At 32.2% G+C, this 21,590-nt stretch overlaps 3 protein-coding genes across 7 annotated transcripts; 2 read left to right on the forward strand and 1 right to left on the reverse strand.

Annotated features, from left to right (window-relative positions):
• Nucleotides 1-1,746: 1,746 nt before the first annotated feature.
• Nucleotides 1,747-3,941, forward strand: mge (translocase of outer mitochondrial membrane 22 homolog mge). Of its 4 annotated transcripts, none has more exons than XM_070111351.1 (3): nt 1,747-2,062; nt 3,097-3,135; nt 3,406-3,941. In XM_070111351.1, exons 1-3 carry the CDS (start codon nt 1,955-1,957, stop codon nt 3,739-3,741), a joined length of 483 nt encoding a protein of 160 aa, XP_069967452.1. In that variant the 5' UTR covers nt 1,747-1,954; the 3' UTR covers nt 3,742-3,941. The 4 variants fall into 4 exon arrangements, with proteins under 4 accessions (XP_069967452.1, XP_014098245.1, XP_069967453.1 ...); XM_014242770.3 differs by having other exon boundaries at nt 1,759-2,062; nt 3,433-3,941; XM_070111352.1 differs by lacking the exon at nt 1,747-2,062 and adding an exon at nt 2,331-2,900.
• On the reverse strand, nt 2,349-8,830 carry mu2 (mutator 2). Of its 2 annotated transcripts, XM_070111350.1 has the most exons (11): nt 8,812-8,830; nt 8,254-8,353; nt 8,071-8,193; nt 7,841-8,018; nt 7,295-7,780; nt 6,868-7,236; nt 5,586-6,809; nt 5,223-5,530; nt 5,087-5,159; nt 4,720-5,031; nt 2,349-4,644 (listed from the first exon to the last, which is right to left on the reverse strand). In XM_070111350.1, exons 2-11 carry the CDS (start codon nt 8,263-8,265, stop codon nt 4,430-4,432), a joined length of 3,300 nt encoding a protein of 1,099 aa, XP_069967451.1. In that variant the 5' UTR covers nt 8,266-8,353; nt 8,812-8,830; the 3' UTR covers nt 2,349-4,429. The 2 variants fall into 2 exon arrangements, with proteins under 2 accessions (XP_069967451.1, XP_069967450.1); XM_070111349.1 differs by lacking the exon at nt 8,812-8,830 and having other exon boundaries at nt 8,254-8,377.
• Nucleotides 8,831-8,839: 9 nt separating this feature from the next.
• On the forward strand, nt 8,840-19,392 carry roq (RING finger and CCCH-type zinc finger domain-containing protein roquin). The gene is made up of 4 exons (XM_014242773.3): nt 8,840-9,079; nt 11,071-11,233; nt 11,299-14,496; nt 14,578-19,392. The coding sequence occupies exons 2-4, from the start codon at nt 11,072-11,074 to the stop codon at nt 14,836-14,838; spliced, it is 3,621 nt and encodes a 1,206-aa protein (XP_014098248.3). The 5' UTR covers nt 8,840-9,079; nt 11,071; the 3' UTR covers nt 14,839-19,392.
• Nucleotides 19,393-21,590: the final 2,198 nt, after the last annotated feature.

The raw sequence follows: 21,590 nt of genomic DNA on the forward strand, positions 1-21,590 counted from the left end.
TTTCTATTTATTAGAATGTTTTTCCATTTAACTCTAAGTTTACCGTTAAGTACTCGTACTTAATCTACAAAAGAAAAATTTAAATTTTCGAAAAATTACAATTTATTTCGCGAGTTAGTCCAATATTAACCTTCTCATTCGACTCAAATTTATCTCCAGCAAGTGATTGCGTCAATAACTCTTCGAAAACAAAATAAGAAAAAACTTTAACTGCAGTTGCACTGAAGCTATAATACAAATTTCGTAAAGGTTTTCAGTCTAATGAAAAAGATTTCCATATAGGAACTTTATACCGATCGATCAGATTGCGTGATAGCTATATGCTATAGTGATCCGACATCGACAGTTCCGATAAATCTGATTGGAGAGAAAGAGCCGTGTGCAAAATTTCAGATCGATATCTCAAAAACTAGTTCGAGGGTATAATGAAGTTACATGAAGCAAAACCTAAAAATGCGGTGGATAGCTCAACAGATTAGACTAATTTTGTCGTGGATCGGCGACGGTGTGAGCCGAAGTGTTGTCATGGTAGAAGAACGCTTTTTTCAAAACTTTCTTGTCAGTCCATGTCTTTTTTGCAATTCGATATCGAATCTACCCAATAATTCGGGTAGGTAGAGCGCTGCCTTTCTCCATGTAGTTGATGTAGATCACACTTTGGAAGTCCCAGAAATCGATGGCCATCGCCTTTCTCGCTTAACCGTATCAAACACTGCATTAAAAAGGTCTGTGATTGTGCTTTTTTTCGAAGTGAGTTCACGCGACACCCATCTCTCCGACAGATATCTCATGACAGCTCAGCTGTATCACGCACCTTCATTATCGGTTTGCCAATACAAGATCCTGGGTTGGGACGTATCGCTACAACCCGAATACTTTATACATTAATAACCGTTTTGTTGGAGAGTAGCGAATCGAACAAACTATACCAGTTGTTCCATCAAATTGACAACACTTGCGGTCAAAGCTTTTGTCAACATGTTCTCTTACACATTCGCAAAAGTGTTGCGCTTCTTTCTTTGGTTGAGAAATTTCTTCCGCATCTAAAAATATATTAGAGAGCTTCTATTTAAGGACTAGGTTTTTTAATCAATAAAAAACTATTTATTGTTTGGTAGCAATTTATCTATTGAGTTATTTACAATAGTAAAGCTATTCTAAAATATGTAAAACATAAACTGGAAGCATTGAAGTTGTCAGTTATACCACTTTGCATACTCTTTGGTATAACGGCTCGCTACTTTGTTTTTGCATTTTCATTTAAATTTTTAGACAAGATAACTAAGCGCAAAATTAAGAAGCAAAGTATTAACCAAATACAGCTACTTCAGGGATACGGTTATATTGGAGATATTTCATTGCTTGACGCAGTTTTTAGAGTATCTACTGTTCGGTTCCGCCCTATCTTAACCCATCCTTATTTGCTTTTTCTAAATTGCTTTCGGTCTATAAAAAATCGTTAGGACAACAAAATTATTCTGTGTAGAACTTTTCGAGACTACAAATATCAAGAGACGGAGGTAAACTCTTAGACATAGTTGCACAAAAGAAACTAAAAAGAGAATTAACTAAAAGAGAAAATTATACATAAACACTTTAATGACCTGTGCACATAAAGTCGTTTTTATTCCATATATACAAAAACGAAGTTAAAAATTTAAGTATCGAATGTATCAAGCTACTTTGTTCTGAACTCTGCAATATTACAATATTTAGGAAAAATGAATAGGCAATCAAAATATTTCATGTTCGAAAACGTCGTATTATGTGAAATAGACATCAAAATTTGCTTTTAATTTCTGTTAAATATATATTTTCGAGTGCGTTGTTTGCAGACAAACAAAAATTCGCAAAATATATTAATCCATTAATATTTGTATAAAAACTGCAAATAAAATTGCAACGCCGTGTTTTAAGTGTAAGTTAAATACAAAAATAACAACTAAAGTCAGCAATGTCCGACGAAAAATCTGAAAAAAAGGAATTTGATATTGAAGATGAACATTTGGAAAAAATTGAAAGATACAAGGAACCAGAAAAACGTTTCCCGGCTGGAGAATCGGTAAGTTTATAAAAATTAATATATTGCAGAAGAGGTAAATTATGCAAAAAACATATGAAATATCTAAGGAAGAAAAACACTACATTCTACAATCAACTTAAATTAATAAACGTACAGTCAAGAAAGCAAGAATATACATACATATATAAATAATATTATAATTATAATAAATATCTTACTATTTCTAATACAACGTTAATACAAACATTTACCGCTGACTGGACAACCACAATTCATTCTATTCAGTTTACTGAACATACCTTTCGTTCTGACGTAACAACCACACTTTGACATTTATATCGCATGTACTACATTTTTTTCCTCCGCGGAAAATTTCTTTTTTTAAGCCGAAAGTAAAGAAAGTGCGTGTGGTTTTTCATCAGTTGTGTACATATATGGCGGACTAGGAAAATCGATTATATTTTCAACTAAAACGCAATTGTATATTCATGCGAATATAATCTCAAACTGAATAAATTTATTACCCGGGTGATCCTCGTGTTTTTGTTTCGGTTATTTTATATTATCTCAATATTTCCGTGCTTTACGAAAGAATTTTACCTAATTGATTAGAAGTGACTGTCACTTGAGAATAAATCAAGCTGTGCTTTTAAAATACAATAAAGCATATTTCCAAGTATACATCCATTCTTCCACACATACCGTAGAACGACGTAGGACTACGTCGTGTAAAAAAATAGCAAAAGTGGATTCCGTAAAGATTGAAGATTTAATGGATTCTGATCCTGATATCGAAATCATCGAAAAGGATAGCGGAATGTCATCATTGGGCGGAAGCAAGGACGAAACACCTGAAAGACGGGCAATTGAAAAGGCTGTAAGCAATTGAAAACAATGACGCAAAGAACCCAAAGAAATATTCAAATTTCTTATGTGCTTTTGAGAAACTTTGAAAAAAAATTAAATAACCATGAGTACCATCATTTGCAGTATTTTTCCATATTAAAGAACCCAATATGTTGTCAGTATATTTTTGTATATACAAATAATTGTGCCCTTCTTTTTTGTTACAGACGGCGCCTAAAAATTCAGACGATGAAAACTATGACGACGTAAGTTGGTTAATTGTGTATATATTAAAGCTTCCTTCAAATAATTACTGAAAAATCGATCATGTTTACAGCAATCATTCGCATAACCTCACTTTGATTAGGCAATCATACTGTAGATACGTGCACATAAAACGTTTAATTTAATTAACTTTTATCAGAGGCTTTACACATTTGGTTGTAACATAGACAACACTGAATTTTAGCTCCAACTTTTGTAAAGCTGTAACTATTTTTTTTACAATAGTTTTTGAAATATGTTTATAATTACAGCAAAATCATGCAACATTTATTTTGCAGGAGCCAGATGAAACTCTAGGCGAACGACTTTGGGGCCTTACAGAAATGTTCCCAGAACCGGTACGACGGTTAACTGGCAAAATGGTCGATCTTACAACCACCAGCATTAAGGGTCTTTATTCATTTTCGTGCAATGCTTCCTGGATCTTCTTTACGAGTTCAGTTATTTTGTTTGCACCCGTCATATTTGAAACGGAACGCGCACAAATGGAAGAGATGCAGAAATCACAGCAGAAGCAAGTGCTACTAGGTCCAGGTACGGCGATGGATCGTGCTGGTCCACCACCTTCGTTACCACTTATTCGTTAAATTCGTACAACTTCTACTGATAAATTTGTAAGAAAAGAAAGAAAATACCCCGCAAACCGAAACAATTAATCCTCTTCAAATTAATCAATAATAACAATCGAGGAAGAGGAAAATTCCTGTAACACGTTCATCGTTTATTGATAAACAAAAATGCAATTTTCTTGTAGACGTAAAATAAAATTAATTACTATTGAGAATAATTAATATTTTTTATATTAAGCGGAAACTTTATCTATGTATAATAATATAACTGCTAATATTAACTTACTAATATGGAGAACAGATACAAAAGGATAGCAAATTTTGGCAAAATTGAAATTGAACCATCCAGATATATGATAAAAATTACTAAACATAACGACAATGTTTAATTTGGGCGCATTAATATTTATATTGTATTTATAAAAAATATTTAAACGAAAAATACAAAAATATAAAAATAAGGTGCTAACGGTGCAAAAAGGGGTAATGAAATTCGCATTTTATGTTTTTCGGCGATGGCGGCCCGTCGGATACTTTATCCCCAGCGCATTCGATAATCTCTAAACAATTTCAAAATAAATTGGTTGTTATATAATTGTATGTATATGACTAATCAATTTTATGTCACTAGAAATACGGTGCAAAAAGGACTAACGAAATCGGCATTTTGTTTTATTGGCGACTCGAATTTTATTAGGCGAACGTTTTATGCAAAAACATTTGAATCCAGAGGCAGCGTAGATTGTCGCATAACCGACGCCATTACTCCTTCGCTGTTAGTTATACGGATATTACTATTAGTTCGTCGATATTTGTGCCAATACTTTTTATCATCCATTGCTGAAATTACATAAATTTTTTGATCATTTATCGGCGGTGGCGGCTCGTCAGATACTTTACCCCCAGCGCATTCGATAATCTCTAAACAATTTCAAAATAAATTGGTTATGGTTATATACTTTTATGTATATGACTAATCAATTTTATGTCACTTACGTTTAATTTCAGATGGCCGTGGCAAAATGCTAGGGGTTGTTACGAAATCGTATCCCTCAAATAATTTTTTAATTCTAGCCAATTCCAATGATTTAAACAAAGAAAATTTATGCCGTTTTTCAAAGTCGTGATCTCTAAAGAAATGTGTAATGCCACGCGGTACCGTTTTTGTACTGTTGAACGACTGCAACCACTTTGATGTCACAATCGGTATGCCTTTGGCCATTGCAATTAAAAACTTTAGTGTTCGATTACCTTTATCCATAACTAAAACATCCGCATCAGTGGGATCTTTTGCCACGCACCAATTACCTGGAAATTAATCATAATAATGAAGAGTTTTAGTTATTTACATGAAAATACTAACCTGGTGAATTTTCTACCAAGCTTTGAAATAACTTTGGTTCAACCATAGTCATTGCAACTTGCAAGATGCGTGCCTAGGAGATAAAATTAGGAATTAATAGATGGTTATAAACATTAGTAGTATACCCTTTCATTACATTGCTTCTCAATTTTTTGCTTTCCTCAACTGATGGTTCCCTCCTCAATTTTTTGCTTTCCTCAGCTGACGATTCCCCTACACTACGTTTGCGGTTATGATCTTTCGTAAAAGTTTTAGATTCCGATTCGTTAATAGAATTTGACACATTGACTGAAGTTTTCTCATCCTTACTACCGGAATTAAATTTCCCCCGCTCTTCTACTTCTCGAGTTTTTTTTTTTGATGCACTACGCGATGAGGATGTTGATTTTATCGACGTAATACTTTCTTGAGAATCGGTTTTGGATCGTGAGCGAGTAATTCGTTCTAAAACAATACTTATGATAAAATACACTACTAAACTAAATTTATTTTCACTCACTTTTGGTGATTTCTGTTTCATCTGTGTGCTCGATTTTCGCCAATTTCGCTTGTGTAGGTCCAAATGTTGTTGAACAGCTAGCCTTATCGTAATCCACATCACTAGTTCTGGACTTAAGCCGCGTTATTCGTCTCGTAGGTGCCTCCTCAATTTCATTTGTTTTTTTACCTTTTGATGAACATTTATTTTTACATTCATTGACATTTTTGATGGGCTTTTTATGTTTATCAATTTTTGCTACTTCTTGTTTGTAATCAACTTGTCGTGTTCTTCTTGTAGACTCTGCTGCTATTTCATGTTTGTGTTCATCTTTTTGTGAAATATTTTTCGTTAACTTGTTAGGTTCTTCACTTTTTTCTCCTTCAACGTGGTCAATGTTTCTTCTACTATTCCCTCGATCGCCTGAAGAGGGTTCAACCTTTTTATGAGTCTTAGACTTGTCCTTAGCGGACTTGTTGGTTAACGGTGGTGAACTTTTTTGTTTCTTTCCAGATGATTTTACATCCAATTTCTTATCCGGTTTTTCCAAAATCACATCTTCCTTACTACTGCGATCTTTTTTAACATCAGAATGATCTTCATGTTTAATCGCAGGACTTTTTACCGGAACATATTTCGTAAGACACTGTTTTTCTTTAACATTACACAGTAATTTATCAAAGTCTGTAGAATCTTTTCTGGCGTCAAATTTGTTTAACTCAATTGAATCTTCCTCTGACTCCGATCCAAATAAGCTACGTTTATGAATAGATGCTTTAATGCGTTGCTCAGAAAGTGATTCAAATTTTTCACTAATCCACTTAGGTGTACATAAGAGCGATTCTTCAACTTCCGATTGGGAACTGTTTATGCTAGAAAAACTTCCTTTACCTCCTTTATATATTTTACTTAACTTTGGCTTTTTGAAGCAAGCTTGTTTTTCTTCTTTTTTTGCAGAACCCTTATCCATTTCATTGGTAAAATCATCATCACTTTTCGCCGCTTCCTTAGCTTTATTTGAGGTTAAGGTTGAATTGGGGTTTAGTTTCACCACAGGCTTAATTGACTTATAATTTGATTCTGTTTGATCTAAGCTTCTATATTGCTTCACTGAGTCAAGCAAATTACTTGTAAATATTTGTGTAGGTGCCAATAAACTAGAATTCTCAACATTCTTTTCAATTATAGATGTTGCGCTTTTATCACTTGATTTAGAAATGAAGTTTTTCTCTACAAAATTTCCTTCTGCAAAAGGTAAAACAATTAGTAATATACATAATAAACATATATGTATTTATTTTACCTTTAACCGGTGCGAAAACCTGTGTTTGTTCCAAACTGAAATCTGGGTTAGCAATATTTTCTTTTCCGCTTAATGATGATTCTTCGGTAGTTGTGATGGGACCAATCACTATAGTCTCTGGTTGCTTTGATATAGGCACAAATACCTGTGTGGCCATCATATCAACCTCTTCCGCATATCCGTCACCACTAATTACTTCATTTTTTTTACCTTCAATGGAAGTAATATCTTTTCCAACATTTTCAAGCATCGGTTCATTAATATTAGACTGCACATTATCTTGTACCAATTCTGCTAAGTCCAAAAAATCTGGAGTACAAACAGCATCCCAATCAATTTCACCATCACACTTATCAGTTTTAGATGCATCTAAAAAAAGTTTATTTCGTTTAAGTCAATATTTTGATTTAAGTACTTATTGTACTACCTTCATTAATATTCACATTCAGTGCGATATCACTCAATATGACTGGTTTATGTTGAATATTTGGTATTACCAAAGAGTGAATCATTGCCTCATCATCATCATCTTCTTCAAATAAGTTTTCATTGAAATCTTGGGTGCAGATACGAATAAAATCGCCAGATTTTTGTAAATTTGAACCCAATTCCGACGCTTTATACGATTGTTCGGTTCTAGAAGGCCTTTGCGTTTCTGGTATAAAAGATTCGTCATAGAAACTCTTTCCATCATATAATTGGCTTCGTGAAGAACTTAATATACTTGAGTTTTCAAGAGAAACTCTCTGTTTTATGTTTTGAGTTTCAGGAATATCAAAGCTATCATTTCTAGTATCATCCAAAAGTGACACGTCAGGGGAACTAAATAAGCGAGTGCTCGTATTAGACAATGTAGATCTTGGAGCTCTTTGAGTCGGCGGCAGAAATGGATCTGTGGAGTTTAGAATCTCTACTACCTATAAATTAAAATTGCTTTATAATTGTGATCACTAGCATCAAAATATGTTTATACTTTCCTTCAAGCTGCCATTTAATTCACCGAAGCGCAATTCAGTATTCACATTTATATTTTCCTTGATCATCGGATTCAAGCGTTTGTTATTCACAAAAGTTCCAAATGCACTATATAAATCAAATATATATATGTTACTGTCGGAAACATCGACAATGCAGTGTTTTGTGTCCACACTCTGCAAAAATAATAATATAATTTTTTAGAAATTTTCCTCTAATAAATTTTACCTGTGATTTTAACGGAATGTCCACACATTGTTTGATGTTTTCTCCATCTTTGCAACATCCAATCAAATATAAATTTCCTGACATCAAATCGTATTGATTGGAATCGACGTCCAGCGTCCATTTCTAACTCCGAATAAAATAAAAATATTAATTAATCGGTAACAAAAAAAAGCTAAACATTACCTTTTCTGACATTTTCTGTTAACTGCGCGCCACGACTATAGTATTGATTTTATTTATTTTTCTATTTTAATGAAATATAGAAAATAAACCCCGCGCCAATCTAATCAAAAAATTTTATTTATAAAGATGATAACAAAATAAAACGAAATTAATCGATTATTATTCCTATGAACTAACTGCATGTCGTCACACACTATCATATTAGGGGTGTCCTTGCAAATAATTAAAAAAAAAGGATATAGAGAATATATATTTTATAGTAATTAACAGGTTGTATTTGCATATGAAATAATTTTTATCTAATAAAATAATTAACAACTCTTATAATTTTGTAAAATATTTCAATACATCCCACACTTTTTCAATAATCGACTAATTGACTCAAAGTGACCATACACCACATACACGTATGTTCAATCGTTAAACTTTTCTCTGTGTCCGAAATATTCAATAAAATAATTATTTAACAATAAAAATTACTACCCGTGCTATTACTAATTATTAACTATTATCGATATTTATATTATCGAAATGAGTTTATCGAAGTTTATAAATTACCAATCGCTACATTGCACTTCTCTATATTAACTAGACGTTTTTGACTTTTCCTTGCCAGTGAAAGAAAAAAATCTTATATTTGACGGAAGTTTATAGATTTATAATATTTTAGTTTTTGCATTTTCTACTGATTTAACAACCGCACTCAATTGAAACATAGAAAAACTAAATTGTGAAAGTTACTACGTCAACATACGCGATTGAATTGCCAATTTGCAGCGATTTGTGACTTGAATTCAGAAGAAAAAGTAATATGTGCATTTTGAAGGTGCGTAACAAGTTTAAAATAAGAAAAAAATCAAGAAAACCAAAAAGTGTAAAAGTTATTTCCAAAAAAGTGCAACGTAACAGAAGTATTAATGATTATTTGATTTAGAAAGTCATAGTAAACGAAAATAAAAAAGTGACATATTAGTTTCATAATGAGATCTCGTAGGCTTCGACAGAGCTAATGCATATAACCCTGAAAAACTGAGATTATTGCCAGGAAAATATTCTCCTATGTTTTCAACTAATAGTAAACGTATTTTAATCGATCATATACCACTCCCCTATGGATGAACTTATCTCATTATTGATCATGCGACAAACTCGGGCCTGTAATAGCAATAACAACACAAATGATATTTTGGAAGTCTCCTACATTTGCCCGACCTGCTCTACTTCCTTCTACATCCTCACCCTCACTTTAACTTTTGAGCTGGCATTGGCCTCACACTCGCCCTATATAATTACAAATAAAAAATACCAGTTTATTTGGTTGGCTCTTATACGATGGCCGACGCACTTCTTCTTTTTCATATTTATAAGGAAATTCCATTTTCAAAGTGACTATTCTCCCGTTTCCGTTTTCATTGCTTTTGCTCAACAGTGACAACAACAAAAAATTTAATTGTGACGAAATAGATAATTCACTTAATGTGGAATAGCTGTGGACAGCAGATTTATGTTGCAGATCTTTATTGTAGTTGAAGCAACATAACGGCAGCGCTGTCGACAACATATATAAGTACATACGTTCATGGTGACGCGATGTAAGCATTCGTGGCTATTATTTGTTGTTTTCTTTGCCATCGTCAAAACATCTAACAAATTTTCTTTGTTTCTGCTTGCACTGCTTACGTACACAAAAGCAAAGTAGTCGCAGTCACCAATGCCGTCGTCGCGCTGCCATTAACCATCTGATTGCTGCGTTAAACTATTTGTTGCTTTTATTATTACATTGCGAAGTACATACACAACGTATGTATATATGCACATACAAATATTTATATATATAAACATATATATACACCTGCATATACATATATATTAGTATATACATACAATACAATGCTTGTTGCTTTCTACTGCAATTAGTTACATTTAATCGCTTATGACATATTCACAATTTGAAACTCAAAAATTTTCTATTTCAAAAAGATATCAAATTAAAATTTTATAAATAGTTGCATTAGCGTACGCATCTTCTGCTGCTGCTCAGGTTTTTCTATGGAGGCTGTCGCTGCTGACGTTGACAATGATTTTCATTTAGTAAACTATTTTCCCTTTCATTTAGTTTAGTGTTCAACATGTAGTTTTTTCCTTTTTAGGCCTATTATTTGCTAATTCATTGAAAATTAAGTTTTGAAATTTGATGCAGTTTATTTAAAATCATTTGCATTTATGGCATCAATAGAAATTAATATGGTAATTCTAAAAATAGTTCCGTAAGTCCAAAAATACATTTTTAACGAGAGGTGAAAAAAGATATGTACATTCATGTCTGTGTACATATTTATGTGCAATTGAAAGTTTCAAAAAGTATAATTACTTTTTAAGCATTTGATAAAAAATATATTTAAAATAACATAACATAATTGTATATATAAATTGTAATATATAAATATGTACATGCTGATGTGTCAGTGTTAAGCATTATTTTTTAACTGTTGATTCAGAAGATACATTTAAATATAAACCTTAACATAACAAAATGTTATGCGCGTAGTGAGAATTGAATAGATAGATTATGCGTTATTTGTATATTTTTATCAATATATCCATTTGCCCTATCATTTCACAAAGTATTTAAATAAAGTTTGTTACTTTAAGTTATTATTACTAACCATTTTGAAGTAATATATGCATACGTTTGTTGATTTTACTATATACAAATATATTATATTATTATGCAATAATTATTTACTAGATGCTTTATATATTTTTATGCTCATATATTAGAACAAATATAAACATTTTTTTTTGTTTTAATTTCAGAATGCCGATTCAGGCGCCTTCATGGACAGATTTCCTCTTCTGTCCCATTTGTTGCAATGAGTTCGCTGTTAATCATCGTCTACCAATAAGTCTGGGATGTGGTCATACCATATGTCGCCAGTGTCTGTCCACGTTACACAATCGACAATGTCCTTTCGATCAAGTACATTATTTTTTAACAGTTTTCTCTCTATATAGTTTGCAAATAACATTTTTTACATTCTTTAGACTTCCATCACAACCGATGTCGACAATCTGCCTATAAATAACGCTCTACTTCAGTTGGTTAGCACTAACACCAACACAAGTACCAACAACAATGCTGGAAATATTAGCGACAACAGATATAGCGGTGGGGGCAATGAAGGGGCCTCAGGGAATGACGGCGAAACGAACACATCCACCAGACATACTCCACCTAGTGTACGTCAGCTAAGTTCTGAAGATTTAAAATGCTATAATCTGGCGAACAAATGTATAGAAAGTCTGGCACTATATCTAAAATCTCTTGTTACTAATAATGGAAATTTCGGAAGTCCTCTTTCGCGTCCGATGCAACGTAAACTTGTATCTTTAGTCAATACTCAGTTGATGGAACGTGAAGGACGGGAACGTGTTTTGCGAGCTGCTCGTTCATTAGGAGAGCGTACTGTTACGGAACTAATTTTGCAACATCAAAACCCCTTGCAGCTAAGCTCAAATTTATGGGCGGCGGTACGCTCTCGTGGTTGTCAATTTTTGGGTCCAGCAATGCAGGAGGAAGTTTTAAAGCTGGTTTTGCAGGCTCTTGAAGACGGTACGGCATATTCGCGCAAGGTGTTGGTAATGTATGTGGTACAAAGGCTAGAACCACGTTTTCCACAAGCCTCGAAAACTAGTATTGGTCATGTTGTACAGCTTTTATATCGAGCCAGTTGCTTTAAAGTATCGAAACGTGAAGCAGATTCGTCACTTATGCAGCTGAAGGAAGAGTTTCGTACTTACGATGCTCTACGACGCGAACATGATGCTCAAATCGTACAAATAGCCACTGAAGCCGGTCTACGCATAGCGCCAGATCAATGGTCTTCCCTTTTGTACGGCGACACAGTGCATAAGTCACATATGCAAAGCATTATTGACAAACTTCAAACGCCGTCCTCATTTGCACAGTCCGTACAAGAATTGGTTATAGCTCTACAACGCACCGGCGATCCGGCTAATTTGTCAGGTCTAAGAATTCATTTGAAACATTTAGCCGGTATTGATCCATCAATAGAAAGTCCGCCTTCATCATGGCAAGATGTAGCTAAAGCATTAGAATCTGTGCATGAAGTGGTAGTGGGACTAGTGGAATTCGTACAACATCATGGCAATCGGAAGCTACAAGAATGCACAACGGGTCAAACGAGTACGAATACTAAGTATAAAATAAGTTTGTGTCGAGATTTGACAGTGAGACGAAATTGTCCACGCGGATCAAGTTGCACTTTTGCACATTCTGAGGAAGAATTGGAAAAATATCGTGCTAAGAATCGTAAAAATACAAAGCCAGGTAGCAACGTTCCCCACTCTGTAATAGGCCCGATAACTGTTGGCAGTGCAAATAGTGCAAACAATGGAAAAAATGACTTTTCGTCGCATACTCATCCACATAACCATGGACACAATCATCACAATCCCCACGCTATGGTCATGCTGCATCCCGGAAATGATAATTCCGCACCAGCCTCAACGGCTACGTCACCATTAAGATTTGATAGTCTACAATCTATGCATAACAAATTACCTCGCGGCAGTTATGGTGATGCCTCATCATCATTACAAGCGCATGGTACACCAGGTGCACATCATCACATGCGTTCGCTGCATCATAGTCCGATTCCCCCTAATAGCGGCCAGGCAGTGCCTACACCCCCTACCGCACATCGTTATGATGCATCTTCTTTTGGTTCAACATTAAATTATCCCGTATCGACTACTGGAGTACCACCACGTATGCCTCAGGTTATGTCAAACATCAATAGTTCACCAATATCAATGCGAAATTCTAGCGGCGGTGTACTTTCATCAAGGTCTTTTTCAAATACATTGCAACCTCCGACAACACATACTCATCCTCCCTTACCTCCAAATATACCTACCAATAACCCACCGAAATATCACAACAATAACAATGTGACCACATCTTTGGGCAGTCCGCTATCTAATAAGGGAATTTATAATGCAATATCTTCAGAATTCTACAATACACCGATCATGGGTACGAACACACGTTCATCCTCTATATTTAGTAGTAATCAAACTGCTGCTGCTGGCGTCGCCGGAAATAGTGGAGGTATAAATGGAAAAAATAACGCAGATATAAAGGGCAATATTGTTCCCACGGACAAGCTCAGGTTAGCCCAAATTAGTGGCATGTGGGATCAGCAGCATCATCAGCATATGCTAAATGCATCAACTACCGCCGAAATATTAAGTGGAACTAGCGGAATTGGAGGTTCACCGTCCCATCAGTCTACAACACTCTACCCATCTAGTGACACAGTATCCATATTTGGTAAGAAAGTCAACAATGTCAACATGAATCTTAATAAGACACTCAATGGCCTTGCCATTGGTGATCAGTATATGTTTAAGAATGATTACGGCGCAAATACAGTTCTCCCATCATTGACTGGCCTAGCAAACAACAACAAGGATAGTTTAATGTGTAATGATTTACCAACTCAACGATCATACTGGAATGCGCATAATAGCAATATGATTAGTGGAGGTAACTTTGCCGATAGTACGCAGGAACGTAATACTATTGGGCATAATATGAGTATAAATGCGTCACCTGGACAATTTCGTGATCGTGATAGTTTCGTTCGATCCGATTCTATATTGGATGACGATGCCGCTACTTTTGAGGTGCCTGCAACATCGGCTGGCATGGGCAGCAAATTTGGTCCTATCTGTCCAATGTACAAAGGACATAGTAGTACGGCCGCCGAAGTGTCCCACACTAATACATATCTAGATAGCTGGAGTAGTGGCGATATTAGAAATCAGTCGGCTAATAAGGAACACCCATTGTTGGAGCGAAATTCCTCTGGCGACATCAACTACTCAGTATTTTCAAATGATGCCGAGAACAGTCTAGCATTGCAATTTCGACAACAATTACAGCGCTCTGCAAATGGTCAGCAGCAGATTCAGTCACATCAGCAACGTCTACTCCAAAATCAACAACAACAACAACAATCGCACAGACCAACGGCATTTGATAACTTTAATAGCATGCAAAATACTCTGCTGTCTGATTTGTCATTCAATCACAGCAGTTTAGAGAGGGATCGCACTTCCGCAGGCGAAGAAAGAGTAAATTTCGAATTAGGCTATAATGCGTTTCAAAGTATGTTGGCCAGTGCAGACGGTAATGCTAATATGGACATAAATAAGGTTGGCACAACTTTTTTTATTTAATATTCTAGATATATAAGTATGTAAATGGCTGGTATTATTTAATTATAATCAATATAGGGTTCCTCAATGTGGAGCAGTAGCGCGAAATCGGTGGATGCAACTTTTTGGAACGATGCGCTATCCAATGCGGCTGCAAAAACCAAGGAATTGCAGCTCCAACGGCAACAGCAACAATATCAACAATTGCTGAGCAAAGGTCGAAACAGTGAGGAAGGCAGCATTGATAGCAATCGCATGAGAGATATTGAGCAAGAACTTTCGGAAATCGTAGACAAAAGTTGGTCAAATGCCGATGACAGTGGTATTAAGTTGCAGTAAAACGAATGATATTGCAGGTAAGATAGGAACAGATTACAAAAGCAGTGTATAAACCGATGAAAACGGAACAACTGAAGCAAATGGAGGCTCTTTAAAAAAGAAAAACAAAAATGAACAAATGTGATCATAAATTGTTTCCATAATTTATATGCAATAGTTTTGCAAAATTATACGAAGTGGATAATAATCATCGGTCAAATATTACTAAGCTGAGCAACGTAAAACATTCACAGACACTGATCCTTTTCAATGAAGGTGTATAGTAACAAAAATAATACAATTTAGATACTTATGTGTTTTTGAAAAATAACAAACAATTATCACAAATTGCGAGGGCCAAATAACCCACTGCTGATGTCACGACATTGTAAGTGTATTTCTTTTTTTTAGCGAATTTCTTGCGTTGGAAACTTTCTGTGTTCTGTATAGTTTAGAAAAGTAGATAGAAGACGGCTCTTCTTCGAATTAATTGCAAATTGCAATAATTAGATGTGAGCCTATTTGTGTATATCGTGTAGAAAGCGTGTATAGAAATGTAATGCGCGAAAAACGACTAATTATTAATTATAAATATAAAATTTTTTGTATTAGATATTCTTACAAGCGATTATGAAAATGAATAGCGATACTAACAATTCTGAAGACGTGATCAATATGAAACTATATTTTATAAACATTTAATGAGAACAAACTCAAAAATAATATATAATATTTTTGTATAAATGCAATCACTAATCGCATGATGTCGCTTTATGCAGCCACACTACTCTACTCTTCTTTTTACATATACATAAATAAAATGCCCATCAGGAAGTATATAAATAAATAAATAACAAAATTAACAAAGTAATATTTATGCGACAGCGCATTAGTGCTTGGCCCATTGCTTTTACTTCTGACTGACATAGAAAACGTCACTATTAACTAAAATACATAAATATACAGAACAGCGTCTTCGCTGAAGTGAACTTATTTTCCTCTGGGCAAATTAACATACACATAAAACACAATATTATAACAAAGAGTACACTTAATATAATTAAATTTAAAATTATTATATACAAGCATATATCTACTATATATTATATATTTCTTAAAGAAATTTAAATTACGCTATTTTGCGATGTAAGCTGAGATCATAATATGACAATGATAATTTTTTGATGAAATTGATGTTTTTAAATAATTACCTTTTTGTCTGATAAATGATTATGAAATAGAAAATTTATACATAACAAACGAAAAATAATAATAAAAAAACGATATGTATATATAAACTGATTATGTATGTATATGTACTATATTTGATAAATATCGACAAATGCATGAGCAAAACGATGTTGTTTGTTTTACATTGCTTTTATCATTCGTTAATAGTCCTGTGCGTTTAGAATTCTGTTTATTGCTAGTTCGATTATGATTCTGATTCTAATTGTATTTGTAATTGTTACCTATTCGTAGGCGTTTAAAGATTGCTCCTATTTATTATTATAAATATGTATGTAGAAAATGAAATAAACTATGTAGTTGTAATATAACTCAAATTAAATATAAATAACATGAACATAAATACAATTTGCTATTATGCAAGCTTATATTTCTCCTTGTGTGAATTAAACAAGCTGTTTGGATTAAAGCATACAATATGTTCATGTATTTGTGTATACACAAACATTTAATATTATATATTAAAAGTCGTGTGAAAATCACTCAAAAAACATAATTGATTGATTAAAATTCTAACTAATGTTATTGACCATGTTAAAAAATATACTGATCTTTGTTACTATTTCCAAAAATTAATCAATAGTTAGTTCAAAGTTGATGAGGTTACGAGTTTTCTATTAACCAGATGACAATGTAAGACCACAACATACAAACGGTCTAAAAGTGTTTTAAGCGGCTTTGTTTTGTGATTTTTTTCTTTTTAATTTAAATTTTATTTTGGTTTTCAACTAAGCAAAAAATCAGAAGATATGGATGTATTTTTCATGATATAAAGAAGTAAAAGTTTTAATTCAAAAATTTTTTTTAAATATGATTTATGAAACTGCTTGAGATTGTTGCTTATTTGCACTTGCTAGACATTAATATATTTTTGGGTTAGAATACTGTAAACTCAAAACAAAACATAAAATATTTTACTTCATTTTATAATAGTTCTTGTTGAACTTCATTATCAACCTAAATATGTATGTACATTTGTGTAGAATCGCGCCAACTTTAACGTGTTATTTGTGCGTTCATATATTTGTATTTGCAACAAAATGGAAAATGAAAACATGTTAAAGAAAATATTAGAAATTGAAATATACTTACTTAGAAGAATTTTTATAAGAAAAATTATCTATAACCTATAAGCATGTATGTGTAGTTTGCTAAATTTCGCGAAATATAATAAGTGTACACCGTCACAAACAATTATTTTAATTTTTTTACATGGATTTACCCATAGTAATAACTAAGCTCAAAGCTCTACAGTGCGACAGCTGCAAATGTACATACATATGAATGTAAACATATTATAAATTCTAAAATTTGTAGTTAAATTTTGTTGTTTATATACTATATTGCGTGTTGAGTTCAACAAAATAAAATGTCAACATCAACTTTGAAACTAAGTATTCAATTGATAAATCGTTATTTTAGCAAACAGCCGCATTAAATTTGCATATGTATGTATAAATCCGTATATGTTTAAATGTGCACCTTTTATTGCTAATAACGAATCGTTGTACATAATTTAATAATTTAAACTACATGTGTATTCAAGATACAAGAAATTAATTATTACTCAATTGGGATCAACACTTGAGGCCCTTCAAAGTAGTTTCTTTGATTTTCGTTATTTTTAACTTTTTTTTTTATAAAAAATCAACAAGTGTATTGTGAATGTAGTATTTAATATAATATATATTTTAGTATATTATAATAAAATAATGCATAGTTAAAAGAGATGAGTGCAAACAAATAAGTGGTGAAAACCATTAATGCTAACGCATATTGCTTACTAAATAGTCGATAGTAAATCTATTGATTAATTTAATGAAACTGATATTCATGAGTTTTGTGCATACATACACGTATGTATGTATATGTACACTTAACAAAAACACCAAGATTGAATTGAAATCAAAGCACTAGAAATTCAAGTTTTATTCCACAGGCTGTTTTATCGCACAATGTGCTGCCGTATGCGTTTTTTTTTTATACAACCCTAAGAATATTTTAAAAAAGAAAGTGAAATTTTGCTTAATTTGTAAATTATATTTAGTTTTGTAAAACTATATTAATGTGTAAAAGTACCCATTCTCACACATTAGAACATAACCTTGATTACTTTTTTTAATTAAAAAATAACAATCACATTTACTATAATGTAAAAAATATAACAAAATATTATTTGTACTTAATATCAATAAATACATTTTTTCACATTTACAGAAGTTTGTTTCACAATGAACAACAATAGTATATATATTTTATAGCAACTTGTTGCTAGTAATAATAAAATTTTAAAAGATGTTCCACTTCGCCTTAAGTTTGCATGCTTTGTTTTTTTTTCTGCGTACGGCGCACGTGCAGTGTGGTGTAGATATAACTTAAACCCAATGGGTTCATAAAGAAATAAAAAAGTAAATATGATTTAAAGCATTAAAAACACTTAACTTATTGTTTTAAATATACAATGAAAAAACAAAAAAACATTTACATACACAAATTTATATTTAAATATACAAGATACTGAATGATTGTTGAGAAGAACAAATCTACAACAAGGTCAAGGGAAATGTAAATGACTTTAGTAATTTATAAAGAAATACAATGTAAATAATAGTTGAAAACATACAATACAACACAGAACAAATCAAAACAACACAATAATAAATAATTACAAATGGAAATGCATTGAACATTTTCAAACTGTGCATTTCTATCTGTACTGCAATTCATAGAAAATAAAATAGTTTTATCAACGCTGCGGAATTCTTTAATTGTACGTTAGCTGTTCAAGGTTAAGACACTAAAAGTGCATTTTTTTTTGTAAAAGAAATATGGTATTTCAGAATTCAATACAATTGATGTTAAGAAAAACACTCTGAACTATTTTATAAATATGTTTTAAAGCATACGATATGTATGTTTTTGTTTTACGATCTAACAAAAAAATTTATTTTAGAAATATGTATAACAATCAAGTCTACCAACATATGTATGTATTACTTTAGTTTTTTTTTTTATATGTACAAAAAACATAAAAAATGTATTGCATAATTTAACAACAAAAAAAAGAAAATATATACTGCAAACAATTCGAATTAAACGAAAATACGACGCCTTTATTTAATGATTGGCGATAAACATCTAATTTTGATCATTTCAAATTTGATTGTTAAACAATTTGGTACAGCAAAATGCTAAATTTGTCCCTTAAGACTTGAAATGTGCAATAATCAAAAATTTTACTACAAAAATTACATAACTAACTTTTCTGTTTACATAAAAATTCATATCTGTTATCAAATAAAAACCAAAAGGAAGCATAAAACATAATTAATTTATTTTTATTTTCTTAATCAGCATTATTAAACGTTTTCGTATGTTTTTACTTCTTAGATATTTAGTATACATATTACAAAAATATTTCTAGCAATCTGGATGCTGTGTAGGTTTTTTGGCGATATTTGGCTTCTCTGCGTTCGATTTCGATCAAACTTACGATCGATTAATTTGTTTTTTTCCAATTCTTATGCAATTATTTTATTTTTCTAAAAGGTTAAGCTTCTTTGACTTGTAAGGGCGAAAGTAGAGACATCAGCACTTATTTAGATCGAAATCCTCATGTTTTTTTTATTCTCCAAAGATTTTATTCCAGCAAAACTGCTCTACACTATTTCTTTCTACAACAACAAATCCACATTGGGGCAGCGTAAATTTATGGTGGCCTGAATGTATGAAAGTCTTTAATGAATTTCTACTTCGTTTTCAAAAACAAAGATACTTGGAGAGAATTAGTAGCTATTGGCAATTGTGCATAATATTTAAATCCGATTTTTTTAATTTGAAAAATCTATTTGAAGTTCTTTTAATCTTATACAACCCAAAAACAAACAAAGTTCGCTCAGGGTGTATGCTTGCTGTTAAGGGAGTAAATTTGACCGAATGTTTTTGAGTTGTCCTTCTAGCTACCAATGTTTCTGTGCCTTTTCTATATTCCTGCAGACTGCGGTGTTGTGTTGAAAAATTTATATGGTCTTAAGTTATTATTTAAATTGCACACTCATAAGACAACTGAATTAATAACAGTTATCAACAGTTGTTGATAAATATGAACAAAACCTCGAAAATATTGTTAACAAATCACATTTTTCAAAATATGTGATTGCAATAGTTTAGATGTTAAGTTTGTAGTAAGTGTGCATGAAAACAAAAATAAACAAATTGCATAAAATTTAAATATGTGTAAATTATAAAAAAAAAAAACTGACTTGCGTTATGTAACGTAAATAACTAACATAAATATTAGAATAAAATTGGAAAAAATTTCAACTTGTGATGTGAAATTTAGAGTTAACATAAGCTATTATAACAAAAAGCTTGGGAGAATTTATTGAAATTTAATATACGAGTATTTATAATTGTAAGTGAACGAAATACATATGGATGTGAGGGTATGATAATTTTCGCGGCGGTGGCACCCAACAACCACCAACAACAACAATTGGAAATAAAAACAAAATGATATGAATAAAAAGTGAAAAGAACCCTCTGCATAATTATATAAAAAAATTACATTTCAAATATATTTACATATGTATGTATGTATGTCAGTGTGTAGCCGCCATTTCTATTGTAATATTTACATAACATAATTGTGTGTGTTTTTCTTCAACAACAAATAAATGCAACCGAATAGTTATCGATATTGAAATTTTCGAAAATCACCTAAAAACTATTAAAGAATATAAAAACATAAATAACAATTAGTGTTTAAATTACATATATATTTATATGTATTTATTAGTTTGAACGTACATACTGTTAAAACGATGATTGATGTGCTCTCTTTGATATATATACACATACATATATGAATAAAGTTAATATCCACTTACGCATTTGTACTACACATACAAACTCATCAAACCATTGCAAAGAGTTAATTTTATCTTTTGTGAATATAGTTACAAAAATGTAGTAGAAAAGTATATATTAATGCATAATAATTAGGGTTTCCGTTTTTCTTCTTTTCTTTTTTTGCAAATACCCCCTGAAGTTTCAGTGTTTGCCCTAAAAACGGATCCAACGAAAAAAAGCTATTTACTTTCAATTTAAACTGATTGGATTATTGAGCTACAATTAGCACAAGTTCGGGTTGAAATTGCTCAAAGTCAAAAACTCTGTTGGCCTTTCTTTTCAAATTTTCAAAATGTAGTATTCTCGTAATGCATGTGTACTTCCCACAGCGATAAACTTACATTAATGTTATAACACCTTTCAGAAAACGTACATTAATTGTAGAGAAAAGCATGATAGCCCGTTTCCACCAAAGTTGGAGCTGGCTTTTTATCCGACCAAAGGCTGTCAACTTGACAGCATTCCTCAAAATTACTTATTGAAATGTTTTCTGACAATACAAAAAGTCTGGTAGTCAGCTAGTAAAAATCATCTAGATCATATTACTACAGCATGCATATAGTTTCCTTGTAATCGTTCAAATATGCTGATGTCTTTTATTAATTTATTTAAAA

Source organism: Bactrocera oleae, chromosome 6, assembly GCF_042242935.1.
Source record: "Bactrocera oleae isolate idBacOlea1 chromosome 6, idBacOlea1, whole genome shotgun sequence".
Lineage (NCBI taxonomy): Eukaryota > Metazoa > Arthropoda > Insecta > Diptera > Tephritidae > Bactrocera > Bactrocera oleae.

Coding starts and splice junctions, on each gene's coding strand:
- mge (XM_070111351.1), top strand. CDS start 1,955: ATGTCCGACGAAAAATCTGAAAAAAAGGAATTTGATATTGAAGATGAA. Junction 2,063..3,096: donor GTTTCCCGGCTGGAGAATCG/GTAAGTTTATAA, acceptor TTTTTGTTACAG/ACGGCGCCTAAAAATTCAGA. Junction 3,136..3,405: donor ACGATGAAAACTATGACGAC/GTAAGTTGGTTA, acceptor TTATAATTACAG/CAAAATCATGCAACATTTAT.
- roq (XM_014242773.3), top strand. CDS start 11,072: ATGCCGATTCAGGCGCCTTCATGGACAGATTTCCTCTTCTGTCCCATT. Junction 11,234..11,298: donor GACAATGTCCTTTCGATCAA/GTACATTATTTT, acceptor TACATTCTTTAG/ACTTCCATCACAACCGATGT. Junction 14,497..14,577: donor CTAATATGGACATAAATAAG/GTTGGCACAACT, acceptor TAATCAATATAG/GGTTCCTCAATGTGGAGCAG.
- mu2 (XM_070111350.1), bottom strand. Junction 7,781..7,840: donor AAATGGCAGCTTGAAGGAAA/GTATAAACATAT, acceptor ATTTATAGGTAG/TAGAGATTCTAAACTCCACA. Junction 7,237..7,294: donor GAATGTGAATATTAATGAAG/GTAGTACAATAA, acceptor AACTTTTTTTAG/ATGCATCTAAAACTGATAAG.